The sequence below is a fragment of the Alosa pseudoharengus genome, unplaced genomic scaffold (genome assembly GCF_046254945.1).
Source record: "Alosa pseudoharengus isolate Yale_2024_CS ecotype anadromous, Long Island Sound unplaced genomic scaffold, YU_APseudo_1.1 YU_APseudo_1.1_scf_2, whole genome shotgun sequence".
NCBI lineage: Eukaryota > Metazoa > Chordata > Actinopteri > Clupeiformes > Clupeidae > Alosa > Alosa pseudoharengus.
Genome location: NW_027468663.1, coordinates 11,950,724 through 11,969,594, shown reverse-complemented (window position 1 = coordinate 11,969,594; position 18,871 = coordinate 11,950,724). Strand labels below are relative to the sequence as shown.

The 18,871-nt window shown below is 43.3% G+C and overlaps 1 protein-coding gene across 1 annotated transcript in view; it reads right to left on the bottom strand.

Annotated features, from left to right (window-relative positions):
* The window catches only part of cdh24b (cadherin 24, type 2b), a 66,036-nt gene extending 50,684 nt beyond the window's left edge, over positions 1–15,352 (bottom strand). The window contains exons 1-2 of the mRNA XM_076293133.1: positions 14,177–15,352; positions 13,682–14,068 (exon numbers count right to left, since the gene is read on the bottom strand). Of these exons, the coding sequence (XP_076149248.1) occupies positions 13,682–14,068; positions 14,177–15,352 (1,563 nt within the window). The remainder of the gene's footprint in view (positions 1–13,681; positions 14,069–14,176) is intronic.
* Between the last annotated feature and the right edge of the window lie 3,519 nt (positions 15,353–18,871).

Below are 18,871 nucleotides of genomic sequence, written 5' to 3'. Positions count from 1 at the left end.
GCGAGCAATTACAACTGCACTTCCACGTTCATAAGCATGAAGTGTGCCATAAACACTCACAGGCGACGGTCGTAAAAACAGCAATATCCAAAAATGACCACTTGGCGCTGGGCTAAGACACATTAACGGCATGTGCGTCTGTGTGTTTGTGTGTCGAGAGCTTTTTCTCTCTTGCCTGGATCGGCAACAACATAAGTCACAAGAACTGTGAGCTGTGCGCATCTGGTCAATGTTCTATTGATGGCTACAAATGTCACCCCCCCCCCACCGCCTCATATAACCTATAACATGGGGACCTCGCGGTGGGCTTTAGTGGAGGATTAAGACGGCCGGCTGGCAAGCAGAGAGTCGGAGACTAACTGTCATGGCAGCGTGAAAGGCCAGGGAGTTCTGCGCACTCCGCTTTATTAAATCATAATCATCTCGGTAATAAGGAGCGGCAAACATGGTGCCCCCCCCCCTCAATTGATCTTCAGCAGTGCGACACTGGAGGCCCTCGCCAGGCCACAGGATGGAGATTAAACATTCATAAGAGCATTAAGATATAAGAGCATTAGGTATATCCACACATATACACATCTCTCTTGAGCTTTCTCGCAAACATGCACTAATACACCAGCACACACACACACACACACACACACACACACACACACACACACACACACACACACACACACACACACACTCACACTCACACTTACACACACACACACACACACTCAGAATTACAAAACAGATACATATAGTGTAGGGTGTATAGGGAGACATTTTAACCATGAATGTCAGCAATAAGGTAATGTGTGTAGGGAGAGCCCAGCAGGAAATGTTGGCAAACCCTGGTGTTTTACACACAAGCAGTTAGTACACAGAGGCCTACGCACAAACATACTGTACACACACACACACACACACACACACACACACACACACACACACACACACACACACACACATGCACACACACACACACACACACACACACACACACACATGCACATGCACGTATCCACAAACACCCACATCCACATCCACACCCACACTCTCGCTCTCCTTCAAACACACACACACACACACACACGCACGCGCACACCTGCTTAACAGGCATATTGACGCTAATGAGTTACAGCGCATCCATCTGTAAGCCTGGATGTTGACCTGAGGCACTGCAGGCGTCCAGCCTTTGTTTCACTAACACCCTTCAACATAACAAGGGCCTTTTAATAAGCCCCACCGCAGCAGCAGCAGCAGCAGCAGCAGCCCAGCCCAACAACAGCGTCCAGCATCACAAAGCCTCGCTACACTGAGCTGCTCCAGCCCGAGTGGGCCCGGATCCTCGGCCACCGCAGGGATTTCCTTTAAATCTCCGTGAGGGCAGGAAGTTGAAGTTAGCAAGACATTCCCCCACTGAGACAGGTGGCGTCGTGTTGTTTTTTTTTTTTCTCATTCTTTTTTTTTTTTAATCCACAGCGGCGTAGGAGCGCCTAAGGCTAACACTGAGGATTCTCCTCGCTATTCATTTACCTTAGATATTAGCTGGCCCTTATATAGCGCTAGCCTTCAGCACAGCTGGAGACTAACTGAAGTGGCGCTGGCTAAGTATCTGCACAGCAGCGCTGCCAGTGTAATAAGCTTCCTCATCATGTTCCCTATTCAGACGCATGGCCATGTGCTTCGACTGCGAGGCTGGAGGAGATGCACATTTTTCAGTGTTACCGTTACAAATCTTTCATTCGCACTTGATCAAATATTTATACATTAATATGCATCATATGTACTTTTTTTGCAAGCCTCTGCTGGGTCAGATAAAAAGAATAACTGACTGTCTGGCAGACAGATCCACTATTTAAAATTCAATGTAAATCTGCTTCCCTGTAAAAACGGACTAAGAATTGCAATTGTGCAAAACAAAAAAACACTTGCAGCTTGGTTAATGCAGCAAACTTTAACAGCGTCATCATCTTGTCATTTTTTCTTCGCTTTCCTTTGAAAGCAGGTGATTGTCAGACAATCTCGCATATGAGGCTTTCAGAATCAGGGATGATAAACAGGAAATAGAGGAGGAGGAGGGGGAGGAAATGATGGGGGCTCCCCCGATTGTTTTTGTTCCTCCCCTGTACTTGATTGTCTGATGAAAGGAGTTGTTTGAGGTGCCCGTCGCTGCCGCAAAAAGAACACGGCGCGGCACCAAGGAATACGTGTCTGATTATGAAGCTGATTGAAACATTCTTCTCGGGGGCCTGCAGCGGCCCCGTGCCCCCAAGGCCCCCAAATTGACAGAGATTGACAGCAGAATGACGGCCTAATCGTAGTAATGCGGTTAAAATGAGGGGTGTGATGGGAATTAAATCAACTCTGTTCTCGGGGAGCTGCCTGTCTGTTTGCCGTCGCTAAGTGAAGGGAGGAACGCCGCTGGCTTCTGCTCTGCGGAGGGGTCACCTCCCAGGAGAGATGTTTCATGTAGTCCTCGGTGTGTGTGCCTGGTGTGTGCATTTGTTTGGGTTGTGAGTTTTTTGTGTCTTGGGAGGAAAGATTGATTAATACCTGTCGGGGAGTGATTAGCGAAAGCCAGTCTTTCAATTGTGTGGTGTACAAAAATCAATGGCAGTTAAAAAGGTGATGACATTTGAAAGACCCTAATGAATTCTCTGACCTGGTGTTGGGGTTAATGAGCTTTTGAACCAACAGTTCAGACAGCAGAGCTAATCCACAAAACAAGATGTGAAGAGTCATCAAAATAAAGGAGCTGAGTCAAATCTAAAAATCCCACCCCAAACCTACCCCCACTGGGAACCCTGGCCTAAACCTCTACCCCAACAAATATGGATTTAAAATCAGGAAAATTAGTTCAGTGTAGACAATAGCATAAGAATCCTGACCTGTGAGAACATTACCTAAAATGAACCTGTCAGAACTTTCAGTCATTTCCTCAATCCTTACACTCCCCAACCACTGCTACTGTACCTCTTAGAAATAGTCATTTCAATCTACTGACAGTTGAAAGACAGGGTAATTACAGTTTTTTTTCAACTGCTTACACACTAAATCTTTGCTTGTCACATAATTTTCTAAACTTGTCTTTCAAACACCATAACCCCACACCAAATCCGCAAACCATACACTAATTCTCAGTGTTCAAGTCAGTTTTCAATTTCCTAAAACACATTTTGCAAAACACCACACACATTTTCTACCTAACACACACAAATCTAACAGGAAGTAATTTGTTTTAATTTCAACAAAACCTATCAAAATGCCACTTCCTAGAGGATTCCCGGTTGAAATGTTTAGAAACAATTTCAGATACTTGCAATGAATTGGACTTCAGCATAATGTTCTACAAATGTCGACTTTTTCTGTGCCTCCTAGCCTGGGTGCCAGCCGAACTTAGTCCCGCCCACAACATTTGAGGTCGGGAAGTTCGGTCTGGCATTGCTCCGTTGTGGAGCAACTATGCTCGCCCCAAATCTGGCGGACCAATCAAATCGGGCTTTACGATGATGGACAGGTGAGCAACAGCGCGTCGTCTATCACGTCTTCTGAGCATGCTTAGGTTGATTATGTTTGCAACAAAAACGCTGTGGCTTAGACCCCGAAGCCGCCACCATGCGCCGCCATTTGCGCTATTTAGAGTTTCAGCCGCCGCCAGCCAATAATTTTGTAAGCCAAATTAAGCCGCCATCTGATACCTTTGGCTGAGCCAGCTAGAACTATTTGCATCAAATAATAATTGTTACATATACGAAAAATAAACGATAAGCGACATCTATTTCCCACAGAGCACAGTCTTGTTCTCGTTGCTGCGATACACAGGACTCATAGTGAATTGACTAAAAAATTGCACGTTTTCCGTACAGAAGAAGCAATCAGAGAATACCTTTTTTTTTTTCTCGCGCTGATCTTAAATGGCATAAAGAAGCAAACAAGGTCATTTTGATCTCACTTCACACATAATCCTAATTCCTACGTAGGCCTATACTCAAACTTTTGTTAGATCTTCAGGGCCCGGTTGCACAAACACCTGAACCAAATGATTGATGATATGAAACAAATACTCTGGAACGGAGGGATTTACAGCATTGAACGTGATATTACTGCAGTATTCCACCGTTTCCAGAGATTGCTGCGTTGCTAGCTCACGACACAGGCGTTAGTGTACATTGAAGAAAAATGTGCTGTTGTCCAACCAGGGCCGGTTCTCCCTATACGCACACTACGCAAGTTGCGTAGGGCCCCGCAAGTTAATGGAGGCCCCCTCCCCCGTCTCCCCTTCAGTCAAGCTAGTGACAGACAAGTTAGTAGGCCCTATACAGTTATAGCGACAGTGCCTCATACATTAAGAAGATGAACATGAAACCGAATTACCATTCAGGGCTAGCTTGGCTAACGTCAGAGCTCATCTCATTGAGATGGGGTCTGGGAACTAGACATTCCTTTTCTCGTATTTGAAACGTGGTTTACGAATGCCCAGAACTGTTTATTGGGCACTACGAATGTCTATCAAATGCGTCTGTACGTCGCTCATAATGGCTTCGGTGTGTCGTCATCGTCTTGCTGCCCTCCCTCCGTTCTGTGATTGGTTCCTTCGTTGAGGTGAAAACGAAGTACATAGAATCCAGGCTGCCTAGCAGCGTGAATAAAATCGCGTGCGTAAGGCAGCATGGGAAAACCCAGGCTAATTCAGGGCATGAAAAACGGAAGAAACGTCACGAGAATGAACAGCGGGAACAGCAGTCGGGTAAACTTGCGTTCGTTCCATGGTTTGATGTCAACATGCATCTCTCCAGTGCGTGTTGCTGGCATAGGTTGCTGGCCTAGCCTAGGCCTACCTAACAGGGAAGTGAATCCCCTGATCTGTCTGCGGCTTACTTGCCAGCCTTTCCCAGTCACAGTACTTCGCAAGTTGTGAAATATAATTGCAAATTCCGTTTTTTTGAATGCGGGCAACTGGCTACATTTTTTTTAAAAATGGCCGCATCTTTAAATGCGTTCATAATAACGTGCAGCTCGGGATGAAACTAGCAGTTTTTCAGCAGAAACATGTGAGGACTCGTCGAAACTAGGTGATTTCACTCTTCCCATAAATTTTTAAAAGAACTAAATTGTTTTACAATATTTCAGTCAAGCTTTAGTTATAGATAGCCTACAACTGAACGTAGCCTATGCAAAATGGAAAGTAGCCTAATGTATTAACTTTGATTTGCTGTGCTGCATGGACAATAGATGCACATCGTAAATTAGGTCTATATGAAGTATTAAAATGATTGTTTAAAATAGTCTACGTTTGAAAACATATTGAAAAAATAAGAGAATCAGGGAAGCCAGTTCATAGCCTATGTCTTTGGCAAGTAGCCTAGTAGCCTACTACAGACACACAGGTGAAGTCAGCCAGTAGTAGGCTACTAGCACAACCAGACCCTTACAAAAAAAGAACTGCATCACTTAAAGTGTCAAACTGCAGATTTCTGAGTATGAAAACCGCAGTTTTGGAGGAAATATTTGCAGTTCTTATGCAGGGAATGCAGTATTTTAGACGCAAAAAACTGCATTGTACTGCATAGTACTGTACTTTACTACAGAAATGCAGTATTTTGGACATTATAATACTATACTGCACTGTAGCCTATTGTGGTATAACTGAACTGTACTTTGAAAAAACTGCAGTTATTTTTTGCAAGGGGATATGTACAGCAAGCATCAAAAGCAAACAGCCCAGACACTGAAACTGGGCATTAATTGCTGTGTGAAGGTGATTCACACACAATTATGTTTCTTTCTCCTAGTCCTTTATAGGAAAAACACTATATTTGGTAATTTCCATAGACATCCAAAATGAGATGGGATGATTGTATTGGGAGCACTGAGGTGTCAGATGATACTGTAAAAAAAATGGTTACATTTTGGCGCTCAGAGTTCAGGTAGGAGGGCCCCTTAGGAGGATTTTGCTTAGGGCCCCATGGAGGTCTGAACCGGCACTGTGTCCAACATAATATAACAATGTGTGCTTATATTAACTATATTGAATAGCGAATTACATGTCATAAGCATAATGTTACTTCGTGAAGTTTGACAAGTGTGCATCTAGGCCTATTCTTAGACAGCAGCAGGGACATTATTACTTGAAATTGTTTGCCTACAGATAACAAAATTAATACTGTAGGCATAATTTGTGAAAGTAAAATCGTGTTTATTTTTTATTATTATTACATTGTATTGTATTTTGTAGAAATATATAAGCCATGCACTGCTTGGAAATATTGAGATCTAGTAAATCAATATAACAGACATCTGTACATGAAGAGGCAGCTTCAGCCATTAGTAGCCATGAAAAGTTTGGTGGCTGCAGCAGCCATTTAGGTTTTGGCTGAGCCGGCTAGCCAGCCAATAACTTCATCAGCCAGCCATTATTCTCAAAACAAATGGCTTCGGGGTCTACTGTGGCTAGAAGGAGACAGATGGCTTCTAAGACCCCATATGGAAAATGCATATTATTTCAATGAGGTTTTATCACTGAAAACGATTATTTCTAAACACTTTCGCCAAAGTTGAAATGTGGGAAAATTCATGGTTTCACTTTCATCAATGGAAAACAGCGTGTTGCATTGTGACATGTTGTTCCCTCGTTCGTTTGAAATCTCTGATTGACCACCTGTTTGAGGGATTTGCGACAGCCTTTCCCAGCTGTTTACAACCCGTTTGGGTAAGGCCTTAGAATAACATGTGCTTATTAGGTATTAACAGTGCATAATAAGCAGTTAACAATTCATTACTAATAGTTAGTTAACTGTTGTTATCCTTTAATAACATTAACTAACTGTTAAGAGGCAGCTTGTAAGTGTTAATAAGCAGCCTTTTAAGTTACTTACAAGCATATTTGTTAACAGTTGTAAGTGTTAACAAGCAGCTTGTTAACGCTTGTTAAAGGTGTTAATGGCTTATAAGTATAAGTATATATACTCTTTTGATCCCGTGAGGGAAATTTGGTCTCTGCATTTATCCCAATCCGTGAATTAGTGAAACACACTAATCCCGGCGCAGTGAGCTGCCTGCAACAACAGCGGCGCTCGGAGAGCAGTGAGGGTGAGGTTGAGAGTTTAGGTGCCTTGCTCAAGGGCACTTCAGTTGTGCTTACTGGTTGGGGTTCGAACCGGCAACCCTCCGGTTTCAAGTCTGAATATATATATATATATATATATAATACACCATTAGCAAGCATTAACAAGCTGCTTGTTAACACTTACAACTGTTAACAAATATACTTGTAAGTAACTTAACCCTTTCGTGCCCGTGCCGAACATTCCATTTTTGGTGCTGGATGACCTCCTCACACAAAAAACCTTATTTCTTGAGTATAATACATACCATCAATGGGATATACATACCATTGTAATCAGAAGGATCAGTTCTATGAAATTATGTAAAATACATATGGTAATGTTGATATAGTAATGAACAGTATTTGAAAATCCTCTCCAAATGTATATCCGGAATTTGTCAAAATTTAATTTCATTCACATAAAAATGAATTTTCATCATATTTCTCTACAAGATAGAGAAAAATATAGAGTGTATGAAATGTTCAGCAAGTTGTGGGCTATTTAACACAAAAAACTGTATTGGAATATCATTAACCTTTCAAAAGTTATGATATTTTTAGTGATCAGTGTAAAAAAATGCAGGAAACGGGATTTAGAATGTTGACAGAATTCACATTCACTTTCTCACCAACAACATAAAAGTATGCATAAAAACTAATAATCAAGTCAGAAACAATGGTTTAGATGTATTTGGTCTATAAGAATAAACCATTTATTTGTATTTAAGCAAATGCTACAGTCAATAAAATGACATTTAAAAAAAACATACTGTACCTTACCAGTAATACAGGAAGTAAGTATACTGTATTCATTGAAGACCATTTCGGAAAAGAGACATAAAATACATTTGATTCAACAAATACAACTTCCTTATATAAATCAGTATAATATGAAAATGATATACATATATAAAATGTATTATTATTCATGAAAAGCTAGGAATACAATCAACATCACTCAAAACTCAATGTGTTCTAAACATTTGAAAGTGGATTACATACTTAGAACAAGCCTGTGGAGAATAAACACATACACACATATACACACAAACTCATACCCACACACACACACACTTACAGAGGAGGATAGGGAAAGGTGGGGTGGGGAACCTGAAGGTTGAACACAGAAGAGCTATGACTCATTACTAAACGCATCCCTTTTTGCAGAATGCCAAATCTGACAGCAATTTGTTTATAAATAAAACAAATTCGCCTACCGTTACACTCCAGGGCCATACAAGCTACTTTAGTTTTATTATGTACGTTGTTTTATAACAAGCTCCTGCTGTACAGGAATATGTACTTGATGGGAAGACGACAGAGTAGTAGTTGGAGCAGCTGAAGGTGAGGCTGAAATTTCAACGGAAATGCCTACCAGCTGTTGTGATAGATTTCCTCCAAATTCTTTCTGGTTGTAGCTACCAAACCTAGGTTCAACACCAGATTCTGCATTGCATTGTCAAACTTGAAATAACAAGAAGCTACTGACAACGGCAATGTCAATGGAGAAAAAGTGCTTTCTGGTATTCTGCGTTTTTTGGAGTACACAATATGTATTCATCATTTGGTCAATGTCCCCTGATCCCTGCCAAGACTTGGTTCCCCAGTAGCAATGGATATTAGGGAGGGAAGTGAACCCCATGTAAATGATCAATCCCAGAAACCTGTGAAACTCTTCTGGGGTCTTTGTCCCATGCCCCTGCACTGTTTGCATATGATGGCCTACTAAGCACAAGCTCCCATTCCCTCCGGTAAAACCACATATGCCTGGGACAACAATGTGAGTAAAAAAGAACATAACAAGTCTATTTCACACAGTTTTTTAGTCTGCACCATCCTACACATGGCACATAAATCTATACCTTCTTCCTCCATCCCCTCATGGTCTTCAGCATTGTGAGCGCAAGCTCATGAGCAGTCAGCTACCTCTTCAGGCTTGCGAGAAGGTCTGTGTAGGTCTTGTCATCCTCCATCTGAAACAAGAGCGAAATCATACAAATACCTTTTATTAATGTAAAAAATAAAATGACAAAACTACAGATTTGTGCATGTATGCACACAAAAGAAGAGGTAGCCTAAACTATTGAAGCATCCCCAGAATATACTCGAAATATTTCTAAGTAGGCCTATGAAAAGTCATTGTATTACACATGGGTTTAGCTACCCTAAATCTGATTGCCTGGCTGGCATCAAGATAAAGACAGATTACATTTCACCTAGTAACAAACTGCTGAAATGCAATAATGACATTTCTGACAGAATATGTGATTTCACATCATGTTTTCTATAACTAAATATTGAGGAGTTGTGCTTCATCTATTTCAAGTCATGCCATCTTAGAAAATGTTGAGACAAGCACGTCTGATGTTTGTCATTTAGAAGTTAGCAAGCTAAAATAGTTCACTACAGACTGCACTACAGATAACAACCGGAGGAAAGGCAATAAGTTAATTACATTTCTGACAGAATATGTGATTTTACATCTTATTTTCTACAACTAACGTTACATATTGAGAGGAGTAAAAATATCGCTCAACTTATTTCATGTAAGAGAACGCAACTTAGAAACGCGGCGCCCATTGATTTATTCAGCTTTGGTTTGCTATACTGTCTTGCCAATATAAGGCTTACCTAACAAGCAAATTGGTACTAGATAACAAACTTACCTACAGGTTATATACTAACAGGTTTTTAAATGAAACTGTCAAATGAAAATAACTGACATCAAAAGCAAACGATAATATTGCAAGCAGTTCAGAATTATACAGTTAGCTAAAGTTACGTGACGATGCACTAGCCCCCCGCTAAGCCATAATGTTGACGCTGATGAGAAAGCATATTACTGTCAAATAACATGATTTAAGGACTTCAAATTAAGATAAACCATAACTAGAACCGATGTAAAAACAATATTACCTCAGTTTATCCAGCTTTGTGGTTTCCAGTCGAGGCAAACTCCAACTTAAGTGCAGGTGGCATCCGGCTGTCCACGTGAAATGCACTGACTCAAGTGAAAATATTTTTTCAAGACTCATCTTCAAGTATCCAAAACATTTCGCGCCATAAACCCCTTAACCAATCATATCAAATTGAAGCTTATGTTGTCAGCATTACGGGGAAGATTTCAGAAATAAAATCAGTCATTGGACAGCTGAGATATTAGATGATTGGTCATCGTTAAAATTTTAACGAAATTAGAATGGTCGGGCTTGTAAGGGTTAAAAGGCTGCTTATTAACACTTACAGTACAAGCTGCATGTTAACAGTTAGTTAATGTTATTAAAGGATAACAACAATTAACTAACTGTTAGTAATGAATTGTTAACTGCTTATAATGCACTGTTAATACCTAATAAGCACATGTTATTCTAAAACGTTACCCATGTTGGTAGCATATCAGTGTTCTACAGAATTATTTTTAAAAACAGAGGGGATATAGCCTTATAGCCTATCAGTTTTTTCCTAATAGCCTACCCTACTACGTATCTCTTAGATTTCACTAATGAGTGTTTAGAGATATTGACGGCACAATAACTTTCACAAAAGATCAGAAAACAATGTTAAGGCATTTGTGGAGAAGAAAGATGGTTTGTGTGTTCTTCCTACGTATCATGGTTATTTTGTTATTTTGTTGCTCTAATTGGTTAGGTCTATCCAATTGAGTGCAGAAGCATTCCCCCCCTGTATCGGTTGAAACACGCCCCATAATTACGTCACAATGGAGCAGTATCAGACTCATACCGTAAAACTTCAAAAAATAGCTGAGTCCCAAAGAGACGCCTGTCTCTTTTAAACGCCTGGCGTGGCTACAGGTTTGGGTTAAAGGCCGGTCTCCAGTAGAGGCCTGGTCTGTTTTTTAGTTTCGGGTTGTATTTAATCTTCTAAAACCCGTCAGATCGTCTGTTTAAAGCCCAATTCACACCAAAGCTTTGCAATGACACGAAACCGTTACAGAAAGGATGTTACAGCGGTGTGAATTAGACGTCGTTGCAAGCCGTTGCAAAGCATTTACCATGTCTGGTCATACTGTAGTTGCAAGGTTTTAGAATGTTGCATCAAGTTGCTGGTTAATATTAGAATGTTGATTAATTAAATTAATTAGAATGTTGCAGCTCATCTCGTCACGAATCTTGGGTGTGATTTGGGCTTAAGTATGGTGCAGACTGCGCACGTTATGATTAGATGGCATTAAAAGACTGCGGTGGGGAAAAGCTACATGTAGAGTTCAAAATTGTACAACTTTTTTTCAATATAAACTATGCCAATATGTCCGACGTCGTCATCGTTCAATTCATCCCTTGTGTTTAAAATTTGCGGATAGGCCGATGGTAAGCTTGTTATGCTGGCAACAAAACCAGAAGGGTTCGCGAACGTTATTCTTTATTCTAAATGTAGCCTAGGCCTACTGTCATGGCGATAAAGAGAAAGAAGTCAGAAAAGGAATTTACCTTAGACTAGGCTATATCAGAGCCCGTCTACGGACATTCTCTGGCTATATAGTGAAATAGGTTGATGATGAGTCGGAGTGGCAAGTGCTGCGCATAAAGTAGGCCTAATTGCAGTGGAATGTGGCTGCCCAGGGCATTATAAAACTTCTCACTCTTAGACCTACTCATACACGGCGCTGAAATGGCGTATTAAGCTGTATTGAATAGGCTATTGAAATGTAGACTGTTGTCAAATTTGGCAAATACAATACGGGAGAAACGATATGGTTCATGCTCTCTCATGCTGTTTCATTCGTGCCGAAAAGAAGGGAGAATGAAATATTATGCACGTTCCACTTTTGCATAAATAATTCCTGAACGGTTTTGGTCAGGGCTGATAATGCAGCTGTATTTGACAAAGGACCGATATAGGCTATTTGCTAGTGACAAAATATGAGCTTTCAGTGTGATACGATCTCTTTGTAAATTACGTTTAACTAAAACGTGTTTCATCTGTTCTGTCTATCCCCGCTATTTGGATCTTACTGTATCTCACTCAATGAACAACATCTCAACACTAAATGAATGATGATCCGTAATTGTCATCAGATAGCCTAGTCATATAGGTAGACATTCAGTGTGTTTGAAATAATTAATTCGATAATATTTTCCATCTTTGCAGAGGAAAGTTTTGTGTAAAGGGAATTAAAGGCCTGTCTCATATAGACGCCTGTCTCTAATACTAGCCGATGCAGTTTAGCGATTTCGGAATTCTGACTAGAATTGAGTATTGCTACGTCAGGCTAGTGCCTCCGGAAATGCCTTAGGAACGCACATGAAGAAATATATTTTCTTTGGAAAAGAAACACAAAGTAAAACAAAGTAAATTGATAGTAGTCAGTAATTACTGTCTTTGGAAAAATCAGCTTTGTGATATAAACTCCATGTACATCTGGTGGTCATTGTAGGCCTATTTTTGTTTCATTTTTTCTTGTTGGCTGTAAAATACTGTATTCTCAACACCAAATTATTTGGGAAAGTCAGTATTTTGGTTTCAATATTGCTTGCATGCTTACTGTGTATTTCAACTTCTCTGTAGATGACTTTCACTCTTGCATGGAAATATACATATAAAGCTCATGAAAGACAGACAAGCTTTAGGTTTTGAGCAACAGTGTGTACACAATGTATCCAAAATGTCATTATGACAAAAGTGTTTATAATATGAGGCAAATGTTTGCTTTGGAGATGTGTTTAAGACAGGGATTCCCAAACTGTGGTACGCGTACCCCCGGTGGTACGCGAGCTGCTTCTAGGGGGTATGCGAGATGAAAAGGGCTATGGCGGACAGGTGTAAATTAAAAATTTTAAATCTTTTGTAATTAATTCATGAATAAATACATAATTTCGAATCAGGTCATAATGATATGGAAACATGAATTAAAGGATATCATTTATAAACTCTGTATGTGTTCATCAAAAAAAGGGCAGCTTATTAAACATGACGCCTGGAATAGCTAATAGAATGCGTTACTTTTGAATGCGTTGGATGGTCCGTGGTCCGTGGGGGGAAAGTTTCGCAGATATAACAGGTTTTTGAAAACAACAAAAACAGAAAGGAGGGAAGGAGCAAAGCTAGGAGTTATTTCAGATGGGCAAAAAAGGTAACATTAAGCTAGGCTTTACATTTAACAAACTGAAGGTAGCCTAAGTTTAGCCTTTCTAGGCTGTATAGCCTAATGTTGTCCAAACGAATACATCCTTGTCAGGCGTTGTTGTAGGCCTATTATAAGATATTGTATGTGGATGTAGTTAGGCTACGCAAGCTACTTTTCATAACTTTTTAACTGACCAAATGCACGCAACTAAAACCGGGTAACGGGGGGGGGGGGGGGGGGTTATAGAATGCGTTACGTTTTTATGTGTTTATGTGTCGGATGGTGGGGGTACGCGAGCCGAGTCGGAATGTAGGCGGTGGTACGCGGGGGGGAAAGTTTGGGAACTGCTGGTTTAAGACGTTTTGAATGTTGTGTGTCATTAGTTGTCATTTGTCTAAAAGTTGTGTGTCATGTCAGAGTTTTAAAAAAATAGACACAGAGTTTTGAAAATGTGTGTAAACAGAACAAAAACTGTTATAGAAATAGGAGGTTTGCCTTACCCGTCCGATGAGCACAGGTTCTGGGCCAGTGTACTCCTCGATCACAAAGAACTGGTTCCAGATCCAGCTTCGCCTGCTGCGAGAACGTTTCCCGCCGCCTTCGTTGTGGCCTCTGCCCTCATTACCGGCATCATCATCATCGTCATCATCATCATTGTTGTCCTCATCGACCTCCTCCGCCTCTTCAAACATCAGTCCGTGACCCATCCTGCTGCCGCCACCAGTGCCTGTCTTCCCCGCCGCCCACTCGGTCTCGGGCCGCAGCTTGAGGACGTGGCTGCTGTTGGGCCGCTCGGCCACGGCCCACACGGGGTCCTGGGTCACGCTGGACTCCAGCTCCGGAGGCTGGATGCTCTCCTCCAGCGCCTCGTTTTTGCTCGAGTACTCCTTCACCTCCCTCTCCTCGTCCACCTCGTCCTCCACGGGGGCACCTCCCCTCTCTCTCTTGCCTCCGCCACTCACGCTCCGCACTCCCCACGGGTCCAGGGTGTAGACGGAGGGAGCAGCGCCGTCAGTGCGCTGGGGCGAGTTGGACGTCCCACTGCGGAGCATCGCTTGGGTTTCACTGTAGCCGAAGGACGCGTCCCTCTCGGTGTTCAGGACCTCCGCCTGAGGGGTGGAAGCCAGGTGCGCGCTGAGCCGCTTGCCGCCAACGACGCCACTGCTGCTGCTGCTGCTGCTCCAGGTTTCCGTGACGAGCTGACCTTTCGGTGAGGCCCGCTCGCTGGGCCGGCCAATGACAGAGTCCGAGGAGGAGAACTCGCTGACTGGCTTCCAGAGGCTGTGCACGGCCTGCTCGGCGTTGAGGTTGACGTGGGACGTCGCGCTCATGTGCAGCTCCTCCGTTTGATTGTCCGAGCCGCCATAGAGATCCGAGGCCACCGCCCGGTCCTGCCGCTTCACCTTGGAGGCAGCCGGCAGGCTATGGTCCACATCAATCAGATCCCTCTTCCTGCTGCGACTGGCCTTGCCCTGGAAATTCAATCCCACCACGCTCTGCAGCTGGGAGTTCACGATCCGCACCAGGTTCTCCTTGGAGATCAGCTTTAGCATGCCATAGCTGCCGGTCAGGTTGAGTTTCCTGGGCGACTCCAGCGAGAGGCCCTTGGGGGTCTGGCCAGGATGGACAGCAGACCCCGCTCTGGCACCGGACCTGGCCAGGGACTTGGTTCGGGTTCTGTTTGGGTGGAGGCCAAAGTCTATCTTGTGATGAATGGGCAGACCTTTATCAGTTCTCCCAGGTTTAGGGAGGGAACTGTCAGCGCCCCTGGTGCCATTCCTGCACTTCCTCGGTTCCAGAGCCGCCTCGTTGGTACCAGACAGTCCGTGCACTGCAGAGTCCAATCCGTCTAGTTTTACCCCAAAACTCTGGCCATCCTCACGTTTTGTGAGTAGGGGGTGAGTGGCGTGGTTCTGCGAGAGCTTCTTTATGACCAAAAGGTCGCTGCGCTCGGTCTGGTCGCGGGCAAGCAAGTCCTTGAGATTCCTCGTTGCCAAGCCGACTTTTTCAGGGCTTTCTTCCCATTGGTCAGCCAGAACCTTGCCCTCGGGTTTAAGTGAACGCTGCCCGCTCAGTCCTCTCCTCCGGACCACCTTGACCGCAGACCCCGCCCTGCCACACTCCTCCCACAAGAAAAGGGAGACCAATAAGAGCAACTTCCTGCTTATCATACTTCCTGGTTCCAGGGTCCAAAATTCTAGTGCGAGTGACAGACACCGAGAGGAAACCCTTGGATTCCAATTGTCTTCATTCTCTCTTTCCCCCACTCTCTCCCTTTTTTCCTCTTTTCTGGTCACTCCTTTCTTTCGTTTCTATTTCCTGCCCTTCAAAGAGAGCTGGAGGGCAGGTGCCAGTCACTCCTCCTTATTTAATATCCCCCTCTATCTACCCAAGCCTGTCCTTCTTCTTCTCCTCCTCTCGTGCAGAATGTCTCATTCAGTTTCCCATGGAGGCTTGAACACCCTGAGAGAAAAGATAAAGATAATTAAGTTAAAACTTTAATCATTGCAGCATGTTAATTAAAAGTGGAGCGTCACAGCAAGGTAACAGAACACACAAGACACGCTGAGAGACAGATCCATTAACTTGAGCAAAATCACTGTATAGGAACACAATTATTATGAGAATTATTGGAGTCCATGCTTCTTGCACTCACACGTACAGTATTTGTTGCAGAATATTTTTTTTGCTTTTCTGGCCTGTCACTCAACCAAGTAATCTATTACCTTGTAAAAAAACACTATGGACTATGGATGCATATCTTGTAAGCTCCGAGACCCTTCAGTGCAAATCAGCACTGCGCCGAGTGTTGTTTCCTGTCACCAGAGAGCTTACACAGCATAATGAGTCATGTGTTACACGCCGCTCGGCGAGCCTTAGCACTAGCTCACCATATTGTCTCCATCATGTCTGTGTGGTCTATAGGAGCAGAGCAGTGGGCAGCTGCGCTGTGCGTCTGTCAGCGGTGCTGTTGTGACAATGCCGCCGCATGCGCCAGATGACCTCTTTTGTTATACACTAGGCTGCATGCAGAGCAGTCATCTCCATGCTATCTAATTAACCAATTCTAAAGAGATTAAATAAATATATGCCTTTAATTTTGCAGTGTTTGCTGTGGTGGAGTGCGGCATCTTTACGGTACGTTTAGCAAGCGGCCTGGCTCTGATTTTTTCTGTCGTGATGATAACAGCACGAGCGGTACTACTGCTGCCATTGCTGCAGTTGGTGCCGAAGGGTACTTTTTTAAACGGCCCCGAAGAGAGAGAGGCAAGCTCCTGTGCGTACGAACAGCTCCGCTCGATTCACGTTTTTTATTAAAGAACATGCTTTAGTGCGTGTCGTGTGCAGTGTGCCGCCCCGGGTGTCGTGTCGCATGTGTTTGAGGCCTGGGCGCGCGTGCGTGAGGTGTTGCGTCGCGTCGCTGAGGGACGGCGCTGGCACAGGGAGACCCTGTCAGTGCTGCGCACTGGTGCGTGACGGAGGCCTGAATGTTCCCTATGGAGCTCCCCACTCCCGCACACCCCGCTCTGTGATTACTCCTCCTCCACTCTCTCTCTCTCTCTCTCTCTCTCTATAAACTTCTCTATCACTCATTCTCACGCTTACTGCTTTTCTTCATTTCTCTTTACCACTCTTTCTCTTTCAAACATTTTCTTGCTCTATTTCTCTCTCTATCACTCACTCACTCTCTCACTTTCTCTTTCTCTTTCTCTCTCTCGCTTGTCTCTTTCTCTCTCCCTAACTCCATCCATTCCTCTTCTCTATTGCTTTCATTTTATTTTTCCACCTCGTTCTCAAACACAAACTAAAAGCTCTTCTCTTCCTTTCCCCCGTCCTTTTTGTGCTCTCTCCTTCATCACCTCTCCCACACACCAACTGTCTGCCTGTTTTTCTCCTTTTATCCAACTCTCTCTCTCTCTCTCTCTATCTCTCTCTCTTTCTGAACTGTTGTAATATGCTGTCTTCTTCTCCACCCCCCCCCCCCACAGACACACACACACATTTACTCTTTCTGTGTCAATCAAGGTGCCTTCTTAACTCTGCTCGCCCTCTGTGCTCTGTCTCGCTTCAATCAATCAGGCAATCTCCTTAGACGGCCCGGTGACACCGGGATTGACAGGGGTCTTGGATCGGTATTGACGGCGGAGCAAACTTGGGACTCTGTGTTTGTATCAGAGGTCAAGCCACAATACAGACAGTCGTAAACAACACAATATGGAATGTGTCAGTGTATTGTTCTGAGAAACTTTCCACTGACCACACACTACAAACACACACATACACACACACACACACACACACATACACACACGCACAGTATGTCCTCACTCAAAGAATTGCTCAACCACAAATGTGCGGCTGACTGACTGCAGCTGGACAGTTAGTGCAGAAGAGATCAAAATCCCACAAAAGAATAAAGTGCCTATGTTTAGCATTAATGCATGGCTGAATTAAAGTCAATTAGCAAAAACATTCATGAGCTGAAATCAATTAGCAGCAACGGCCATGGGCCCACACATTTAATTTGCGGTTACCATATTGGCAGTTCCTGGCACTCCTCCATACCAAAGCTGTCAGGATGTCCAGGTTTCAGGGGGGTGGCTGGGGGGATTGACTACTGCCACATACATGTGGCTTTAAAAAAACAGAGGATTCTCAGAGATTCAACACATCTACAATGTCACAACTGAGTAGTGAGAGCAGTTAAGCTCTGCACCCCTCAGTTGAAGTTTGTGCATGTGACAGTCTGCACACAATGCAACACACACACACACACACACACACACACACACACACCAAAGACACACACACACACACATACATATACACACAGACGCACATACACACACACACACACACCTTTAAGAGGCTCCAGAAAGAGTCTGTAAGGTGTAAGGGTTAACCCTGAGCCGATGAGAGCTGCGGCCAAACAGAGCAAATAAGGTGTGTATTAGAGGGCTTTTGGAGCGAAGATGCTGGAGAATCCCCCTGCTTCTCTTTTTAAAGACCATGCTCACAGATTTTCGCAACATCCATCTCCAGAATATACCCTGTGGATCGGGCAAGTCTCTCTCGCTGAACTGATTAATTGGGGCCATAAATATCTTAATTAATTTTTCCCTTCCCTGAGCCCTGAACTTAAATGATCTTGTGGTTCGTTAGTATTATGGGGAGATCTTTGCCATCGATTGCAAAGCCACTGTGATGCAGCGAAGGCTGCCACCAACTTAACGAGACAGAAAATTTTAATTACAGATCACACTGTCTATCTTTCGCAGCTAAAACAAACTCTAGCTTACACACAAACACACACATACACACCTGCTCCCAGACCAACATCCTGCCGTGGAATTAGCACAAACAAAACACACATGCTGCTGCAGATGCATACAGATCATGACCTGAATGCAGAGTGTGTGTGCTCTCCCAAACACACTTCCTGTTTCAATCAAAATAAGAAATGTCCACCTTAATTTATATGCATGCTCAGGAACACCCCCTGTACACAAACACACGATAACAAGCCCACATGCATACACACACACACACACACACAAACGAAAACACACACACACACACATAGATCAAAACAACTTTTCTGTTTTTTTCTTTCACCTCTTCTACTGCAATGCTCAATGGACTGACTCTTGGACCAGTACAGCTAGAAAGATAAGAAAGCAAAGTAACCC